The 9,911-nt window shown below is 39.9% G+C and overlaps 1 protein-coding gene across 1 annotated transcript in view; it reads left to right on the top strand.

Moving 5' to 3' along the window:
- Positions 1-5,331, top strand: part of SLC22A2 (solute carrier family 22 member 2) — a 32,973-nt gene extending 27,642 nt beyond the window's left edge. Inside the window, exon 11 of the mRNA XM_027600855.2 lies at positions 3,312-5,331. Coding sequence (XP_027456656.1) covers positions 3,312-3,378 — 67 coding nt within the window. The 3' untranslated portion in view covers positions 3,379-5,331. The remainder of the gene's footprint in view (positions 1-3,311) is intronic.
- Positions 5,332-9,911: the final 4,580 nt, after the last annotated feature.

The following is a 9,911-nucleotide window of genomic DNA, read 5'->3' on the forward strand; positions in this document are numbered from 1 at the left end:
TCCTGCGATGGCTGCTGTTGTTACTGTTGCTGGGGCTGCTGCAGTTGCTGCAGTTACTGTTGTTGCTGCTGTCATTGTTCCTGTTGTTGCCGCTGTTGTTACTGTTGCTGCTGCTATTGTTGCTGTTGTTACTATTATTGCTGTTGTTGTTGCTATTGTTGCTACCGTTGCTGCTGTTATTGTGGTTACTATTGTTGCTGCTGCTGTTGTTAACTATTATTGCTGCTGCTGCTGTTGCTGGGGTTACTATTGTTGCTGTTGCTATCCTTGCTGCTGTTGCTGCTGCTATTGTTGCTGCTGTTGCTGCTATCGTTGCTGTTGTTGCTGCTGTTACTATTACTGCTGCTCTTGTTGCTATTGTTGCTACTGTTGCTGCTGCTGCTGTTGCTGGGGTTACTACTGTTGCTACTGTTGTTGTGGTTACTATTGTTGTTGTTACTGTTGTTACTCTTATTGCTGCTGCTGCTGTTGCTGCAGTTACTATTGTTGCTGCTGTCATTGTTGCTATTGTTGCTGTCATTGTTGCTGTTACTATTACCCTTGCTGTTGTTGCTATTGTTGCTACTGTTGCTGCTGCTATTATTGCTGCTGTTGTTGCTGTGGTTACTACTGTTGCTGTTGCTGCGGTTACTGTTGTTGCTGCTGTTGCTGTTGCTGCTGTTGTTAACTATTGCTGCTACTGCTGCTGTTGCTGTGGTTACTGTTGTTGCTGCTGCTGCTGTTGCTGCTGTTATTACTATTGCTGCTACTGCTGTTGCTGCGGTTACTGTTGTTGCTGCTGTCATTGTTCCTGTTGTTGCCACTGTTGTTACTGTTGCTGCTGCTATTTTTGCTGTTGTTACTACTACTGCTGTTGTTGCTATTGTTGCTACTGTTGCTGCTGCTATTGTTATTGCTGCTGTGGTTGCTGTGGTTACTACTGTTGCTGTTGTTGTGGTTACTATTGTTGCTGCTGCTGTTGCTGCTATTGTTGCTGTTGTTGCTGCTGTTGTTGCTATTGTTGCTACTGTTGCTGCTGCTGTTGTTGCTGGGGTTACTACTGTTGCTATTGTTGTGGTGGTTACTATTGTTGTTGCTACTGCTATTGTTACTGTTGTTACTCTTATTGCTGCTGCTGCTGCTGCTGTTATTGCTGCTGTTGTTGCTGGGGTTACTACTGTTGCTGCTATTGTTGTGGTTACTATTGTTGCTGCTGCTGTTGTTACTGTTGTTACTATTATTGCTGCTGCTGCTGCTGTTGCTGCAGTTACTATTGTTGCTGCTGTCATTGTTGCCATTGTTGCTGCTATTGTTGCTGTTGTTGCTGCTGTTACTATTACCACTGCTGTTGTTGCTATTGTTGCTACTGTTGCTGCTGCTGTTATTGCTGCTGTTGTTGCTGTGGTTACTACTGTTGCTGTTGTTGTGGTTACTATTGTTGCTGCTGCTGTTGTTACTATTGTTACTATTATTGCTGCTGCTGTTGCTATGGTTACTATTGTTGCTGCTGTCATTGTTCCTGTTGTCACTGCTATTATTGCTGTTGTTGCTGTTGTTACTGTTACTGCTGCTGTTGCTATTATTGCTACTGTTGCTGCTGCTGTTGTTATTGCTGCTGTTTTTGCTGTGGTTACTACTGTTGTTGCTGCTATTGTAACTATTACTGCGCTGCTGGTGTTGCTGTGGTTACTATTGTTGCTGCTGCTGCTGCTGTTACTATTACTGCTGCTCTTGTTGCTATTGTTGCTACTGTGGTTACTGTCATTGCTCCTCCCGCTGTTGCTATGGTTACCATTATTGCTGTTGTTTCTATTGTTGCTGTTGTTGCTATTGTTGTTACTGTTGCTGCTGCTGTTATTGTTGCTGTGGTTACTATGGTTGCTGCTGCTATTGTTGCTGCTACTGTTGCTGTTGTTGGTGTTGTTGTTGCGGTTGTTACTATTACTACTGCTGCTGTTGCTATCGTTGTTACTGTTGCTGCTGCTGTTGTTGCTGGGGTTACTATGGTTGCTGTTGCTATTGTTGTTATTGTTGTTGCTGCTGTTGTTACTCTTGTTGCTGCTGCTGGTGTTTCTGTTGTTACTGTTGTTGATGCTATTGTTGCTGTGGTTACTATTGTTGCTGCTGTGGTTGTTGTTATTACTATTACTGCTGCCATTGTTCCCGTTGCTGTTGTTACTACTGTTGCTGCTATTGTTATTGCTGTGGTTACTATTGTTGCTGCTGTCATTGTTCCTATTGTTGCTGCTGTTGTTGCTATTGTTGCTCTTGTTACTGTTGCTGCTGCTGTTGTTACTGCTGCTGCAGCTGTGGTTCCTGTAGTTGTCACTATTGTTGCTGCTGTGGTTCCTGGTGTTATTATTATTGTTGCTGTTGTTTTTCCTGTTGTTTCTGTGGTTACTGTTGTTGCTGCTGTTGTTGCCATTGTTACTATTGCTGCTGCTGTTGTTGCTGTTGTTACTATTATTGCTGTTGGTGTTATTCCAGTTGTTGCTGGTGTTCCTATTGCTATTGTTATTTCTGTTGTTGCTGCTGCTGCTTTTGCTGTTACTGTTGTTGGCATAGAGACCCTGGGAGCACCACCGACTTCCTTGGGCCCCTACATCTGGAGGCTGAGAGAACCCCAGCGCTGCCAGGGGATTCGGGTGGGCTTCTGCTGTACTCCCTGTCTCAGGCTGGCCCAGAAGCTGAGGCAGGACTAAACACCCCGAGGCGAGGGAAATTTTGTGAGGAGCTCGGGGACACGGGGGCAGCCCCACTCCAGATTTCAATATTATTATCAGGCAAAGCATGTCCAAAGGGCATGTCTGGGAACAGCAGGATGAAGAAAGCAGAATTTCTATCATGAGGATCAGCAACTTCCCAGTATTCATAAAGATAAGATGACTGAGAAGATTTGCAATTTGATTTCTCACTTGCCCAGCTGTTGAAAAATAAATAAGCATTGGTAAGAATAATTTCTAAAATTGTATTTACAAGAACTAATGACAACGGTGTCTAGATTTTGCAATCATCATTTTTAATCAATATAAGATTAAATGTCGTCATTACCTGCATCCTCTCATTACATAGAAAAGTGATCACCTTAAATAAGGAACATAGGCAAGTCCCATTCCCAGAAGAGCATTTTTGGAACTGTTCCATCACATAAGTTATTCACCAAGCTCTGTCACTTTTCTTTTTAGGAATCACCACTCAGAACACACTGCAAGACTGTGCCTGGTCAAAGCTTACATCCATTCGTTCTTCCATTTATTTCTTACCCACTTGATTTTGTTTTTCAGCCTCCTCACAATTTCTTTATCCTCTCTCCATGTTTTTTATTACTGCAGACCAAGAAAAAATAAAGAAAAGATGATTTACCTCCAAGTCAAGAAACTAGACATTCCCTTAAACTAAGAAGAGACCACTATTGCCACGGCCTTGCTGTGAAGATACAAGTCCAGACCAGAGATTCCTCCATTCACCACAAAGCCCATGCAACTCAACCTTACTCCCCTTTGAACCCTACAAACTTAGACCTATAGCCGAATAGAGTTTGTTGTCCTACTATATTAAAATCTTCCCATGGGACCAGATCCCACCAAAGCCCACCAGCTCACTCCATTCCCAGAATTCGTAGGACAATGCCACTGGTGTGCTGGGAATTGTTTTCATCTTTGTATTTCTTTATTTTATTCCTTTCTCCACAATGATATCAAACCAAAACACATAGGGGGATTGTGGGCCGGGGAAACAAAACAGAAAAGATCTGAAAAACAATTAAGTGGGAGCAGAGACCCTGTTTTCTTAAAGATATACTACAGTTAAATAATATCAAGTTGTCTGGAATGTATGTCAGGAACTTTAAATTGGCTTTTCAGTGTCATGTGTGAAAAATTTTTTAAATACCTTCATTATCATCTGGGTTAGACTTTAAAGGAACCTAAAATAGAAGAATCAGAACTACAACCTGATTAATCACTAAATCTCCCCTATTTAGACTGAATGAGTACAAATGTGTACTTTTTACAAAAAAATCTTGAGACGAGTTTGATAAAAAGCAGTATTGAAGTTGGCTTAATAAACCAACATGGGAAAGTTTCACTCCAACAAAAATTGCTCTAAATTTGTGGTTTAAAAAATTATATTAATATTTTACCATGGTAATATAGTAAATAAAAGCTTTTAGAAGCTGAATACCTCAAGGCCTATAATGAAAAACAAAAGTTCCTTACCCCATTCCACTTCTATCAATGCCTCTGGAATAATTTTCAACTATTTTAGCTGGATTTTTTTTTTCCCTTGTGATTTATCTTTATATAGCTGAATAACTTGCTTTAAATGGACACCTCTTGACTTTTTCATTACCTATTGACTTTTTTATATAAAATATAAAGATTTAGCTCTCTTCAAATCTCTCCTCATCCCAAACCACAACTTCTCTCTTCTCTTCAGACTCCGTGTTATCACATTTTCATTCAATCAAAAGTTGACATTCACATTGTTATGGCTGCGTAACTATTTTTAACAGCTGAGCCACATAGTGTACTATGATCATGCTTTTACTCTTTCACAGCATTTTGTTTCTCTTGAGCCTTGGTTTTTATTGCTTGTTTTCTATATATGCACCATCAATTTTCCCCTAACTCTCTGATAAAACAAGAAGTCTCTCAGTGCATTCAAACACAGCTCCTTCTTCCAGGGAGCCCTCCCACCTGGAGCCTGCAGCCTTCCTGGTCCAGTGTAGCCTGGCTGATATTGAGGCCTACGGCACAGTGGTTGCGCTGGGCTCTCCTTTCTCCACCTTCCTGAGCATTCTGGTGCCTCTTTCTTGTGAGGGATTCCCTGTCTCATAGGTCAGAAGTCTTCCTTATTCTTGGCTTTCTCCCTCATCTTGAAGAAGCACATCTCCCAGTATTGTCCTGAGAAAGAGCACATACTTGTCCTTCTAAATTCTCTTCTGTAACATCAGGAGTTACAACTACGCATTCCTGGCCCTTTGCCACCCGGCTTCTTGTAAGGCTCTACCAATGGGTAGCATTGGCCAGATAAGAAGATGGGAGCAAGAGAGACATTTCTTTCCCCTATATCATGAAGGTGTCTTGGGCAGCGGCAGTAAAAGTTGCTGGCAACCTGAACCAAAGGAATGTGGGTTCCTGGTCACTGCTCGATGGCATGGGTGCACTTTTAATAGCAATAGCAGCAGCAACATCAATGCCTCATTGACTTCATGGCAAGAACAGGATCTCAGGCCCCAGCCAGGAGCAATTGCTATTTCCTGGTCTTATGTAAACACCCTCTTCTCCCTCTAGCATACCTTTCTCCCTTTTGCTCAACAGTTTTGTAAACGAGTGCCTGTATTAAATTGCTTTTCTCTGAAATACCTATAGTGGTTTCTGTTTTGCTGATTCAACATGAATTAATATTAACATGAATTCATACTTGGGACCACACCTAGGGAATAGATGCCCAAATAGGAAAATGTGCAGTTTGTTAAACGATGTGATTGGGATTGAACACATTGATGACGTTATTGCCAGGGATAAGTGAGATACTAACAGTATCTCTCAATGACATTCGGTCACAAAACAGTTACTTAAAATTGAGTAATAAAAGCTGTGACTACCTGAAATGAAGTATCTATTTAAAGCAAGACTTTGGGAGGCCAAAGGACTGTTGAATTTGATCACCACAGTGGAAACTATGGCCACAGAATCTCTGGGGTAGAGCTCGTTGCTCCTGACTCCACCGGAGAAATTACAAAAAGAACATAAAAACTTTAGGCTTTCAAGTGTCAGGTTGAGGCATTGCCAGAGAATTGAGAGCTCCTTATGATGGCCCTAAAAGACCTTGAGTTTTGTGGAAGCAAGGCTGATACCACTGAAAAACAGGCTCAAAATTTGAAACTATGGGTTAAGAATTACATCATAGATTAAACTCACAGCCTAGCCATGTCTCTGAAATTTAAATTACAGAATGGATGGGAAGGAGTGGACTCCTGAGAAATGAAATGGAGACTGTAAGTGGACTCAAATGAATCTGAACATCTTGAACCCCAAATCCCCTGAACCTCCTTGGCCAAAAGAAGCAGCCCTTCTCTTCCTTTTTGTAAAACAAAAACAAAAACACTTTCCCTTGTTTGAAGAGTTTTAATGACCTCATCTTACACAGTTACTTAAGAGGGAATGATAAGACTCCTTAAGCCCCACCCCCCATGTCTTACCCAGGTATGCTTAGAGTAGATTCCAGCATGTCTCAAGGGGAGAAATAAGAAGTTTGGGGAAGAGACACCTTACACATGAAAAGAATTTCAAGATTTTGTAACATATTTGCATAAATCTGGGGAGTGATTTAGGAATGAATTGTAATGATATGAGGCCCAGGAGAATGAAACAATGTTGAATCAGGTCCAATTTGTCGAGATCAGTGCTCTAATCTAAGATTCCAGATTTAATGTGCCAGGTGAAACACCTAGCATTATTTCCAGTAGTTTGCAGACCAGAAACATTAGAAAAGATATAAGGGAGTATTTCCATAATTTGAAATAAGGATGACTTCTTAGGCAAAAATAAAATCTAAGAGACATAAAGTGAAAGATTGATCGATGTGACTATACAACACAAGACTAAACTAAATGATGCTAGCTGTGTAACACACACACACACACACACACACACACACACACATCGCAAAAGCAAATTCAATAAATGAGTGACAGATTTGGGAAAATATTTGCAATATATATAAAATTTCCAGAAGGTTAATATCCAAAAGCAATAAAGAGCTACTAAAAGTCAATAAGAAAAAGATAGTAAAAGAGAAAAAATAATGGTCTAAGAATACAAATAGTTATTTACAGAAGTAACATAAAAATGGTTGATTAAGTTATAAAGAAAAATGTGCAGCCTTGTTGTTAACCAGGGAAATACAAATAACAACAAAATATTTGCACTCAGATTAATCAATAAAATTAATGAAGTCAATATCAAGTTGGATATGGGTGTGAAGAAACTGATACATTGCTGGCAGGAGTATTGATTGATACATTCTTTAGGAAGGCAATTTGATAGTATCCATAAATATCAGAAATGTATGTCTTTGAGAAATACAAATGTGCACACAGAAGCATCAGAGAGATACTTGTTTCATCATTTCTTGACGACAGTGAAAACTGGAAATAACCAGAGTCTTTAACTATGAGGAATGCTTAAATAAATTATGGTGTATCTACTCATCAGTTAAAAAGGACTGAAAACAATTTATAGCTACTCCATAGAAAGACCCCCCACAACCAAGGACTTTTGGAATAATAATGTAGGAATAATGGAGGTACACCTAACTAATGACCTAGGAGGAGGAAGTCTGGGACTGGGCAGTGCATAAGGAAAGATTTTAGATTTTTCTGTAATTCTTGCATTTTTATGTTTTCTTATGCATGTTCATGGCATATGTTCATGCCATTTTTTAAAAATAAATTATTAACTCTGGAAAACACTTTGACACTTTCTTAAAAAGCTAAATATGCAATTACCATATGACTCAGCAATTGTACTCTTAGGCATTTATCCCAGTGGTAAGAAAATATATGTCTACACAAAATGTTATACACAATTGTTCATGGCAGCGTTATGTATAATTGCCAAAATCTGGAAATAACCAAAACGTTCCTCAGTGAGTAAATGGTTAAGCAACCTGTGTGGTGTATCCATACCAAGGAATATGACTCAGCAAGAAAAAGGAACAAATTAAGGATACACAACTTGAGCGGATCTCAAGGGTACTATGCAGAGTGATGAAAGGTCATTCATGAAAGGAAAAGTATCTATAGAGTTGGAAAATAGATTAGTTGTTGATTTACAGTAGTGGTTACACAAATCTACACATGTTATAAAATGTCAGAGAACTATACTCACATATTGTACCAATGTCAATTTCCTGGTCTCAGTAATATACTATAATTATGTAAGACGTAACCATGGGAGAAACTAAGTGAAGGGGACCCAGGACCTCTCTGTACTAACTTCCCAACTTTTTGTGAATCTATAGTTACTTCAAAATAAAGTTTTAAAAATAGATCATGAAAATTACAGTGTTTTAAAAAGTAAATGCCACGGGGGTTTAGAAGAGACCATTTCTTTATAGCAATGTTTCTTAAAGTTATTGATCAAAATGCTTTTGAAATCAGAAGAAAATTATGATTCCTCTGTCCAGCAAAACACATTACCAAAATCTGCATATACTTTCCGAGGTTTTACTCATCCCTCATTCAGTTCAGAACTCTTGTCATAGACACAAGGTTCAGCCACCTATGGTCTATAGGCAAATCCAGCCTGCAGCCCATTTTTTAAGTAAAGTTTTATTGACATACAACCAAGCCCATTCATTTCTATACTGTCTGTGGCTGCTTCATAGCCATTGTAACAGAGTGAATAGTTACCATATTCTCTGGCCCACAAATCTTAAAATATTTACTACCTGGCCCTTCATGGAGAAAGTTTGGTGACCTCTGGGTGGAACTCCACCTCTGGAAGCCAGAAGGAATATTGGAATAAAAAAATAATAAGAGCACAGAGAAGGCAGTACTATTAACACCCCAGACTCTGTGTTTCTTTTTCTGTGTGCCTGGAATTAAACCCCATTTTCTGTAGGCGGTCAGACCGGTAGTCAGATAGAAAGGTAGTGATTTAGAAGGAAGAACAGCTAACATTTATGGAGCATCTTTGTGTGTGGGTTGGGCTCGGCACTCTTGGGGACATGGCCTCTTGTGTGGATTCCGCCCTCTTGTGTGGCTGGGCTGCCGCCTTCTAGGACCAGGGGCCTCAGGGTGTGCTCAGGGCATGGTGACGCCTTCAGGCTCCAACACTCAAGAAAAGAAAGGGGTTGGCTATGCAGACTCTGAGAGGCAACTTGCAAATGGAGGGCTGGCAGACGCCTCTATCCATATTGTTCAAGACACGCTCAGTGTCTACGCTTAGTGTCTACGCTCAGTAGAATCTCCATTACCTAATGCCTATTTAGTAAAAAGAAATTTTATTTAATTTAGCCTTTAATTTAGCCTAGAACAAAAAGAATATATTTACATCTCTTTAATGAAGAGTGAAAAACTGTTCTTTAAAAGTGTGTCTCCTGATGGGAGTTCCCAATGCTCTTCTTGCATAAACCACATTTTATATTTGTTTATAATTTGCAGTTCTGACTTCTTTAAAGTACAGCCAACACTCAGAACACTTTGAAACAATCTGAATCCAGAGTCCAGGATTTTTACCATATTTTTTCTTTTACATTTGACTCGCCACATTTAGCCATTTTTAGTGACTCATTTTTATTGAATATCCGGAAAGCATTGACTTACTTTAATCAAATTATAATAAAAATATAATTCATTTTTTACACTCCTATTTTATCAGGTTGCATGATGTCATCAAATTAGGTAACTATAATACCAAGTTCAATGAGAAAAAACAGAGGTAGGAACAAATGTAACTGACCCTTTGTGAGCCTATAACTCAGCTGATAGATGCAGATGGGTGAACATTGTAGAATGTTGCCACCTAGCCAGAGCTGAGGGTTCATCAGCTGGTTTTACAGAGGGAAATGTGTCAGTCAAGGTTCTGCAGAGAAACAGAACCAATAGGATGCATGCATGTAGGATAAACCAGTAAGATTATGTATGTATGTGTGTGTCCATACAGAAAAGGAAATATGGCCTCACACCATTATGGAGGCTGAGAAGTCCCACGATCTGCTGTCTGCAAACAAGAGGCCCAGAAAAGCCCATGTCATTTATTCAGTCCAAGTCTGCTGGTCTGAGAACCAGCGGAGCTGATGGCGTCCCTCCTGGCACGATAGCGGAGGAAGACATGTCTCAGCTCCTGCAGGCAGGAAGAAGATGACAGGAAGGAAAGAATTTGCTCCCTTCCTCCACTTTTTGTTCTCTTCAGGCCCCTGAC

This window comes from Zalophus californianus, chromosome 7 (assembly GCF_009762305.2).
Source record: "Zalophus californianus isolate mZalCal1 chromosome 7, mZalCal1.pri.v2, whole genome shotgun sequence".
Classification (NCBI taxonomy): Eukaryota; Metazoa; Chordata; class Mammalia; order Carnivora; family Otariidae; genus Zalophus; species Zalophus californianus.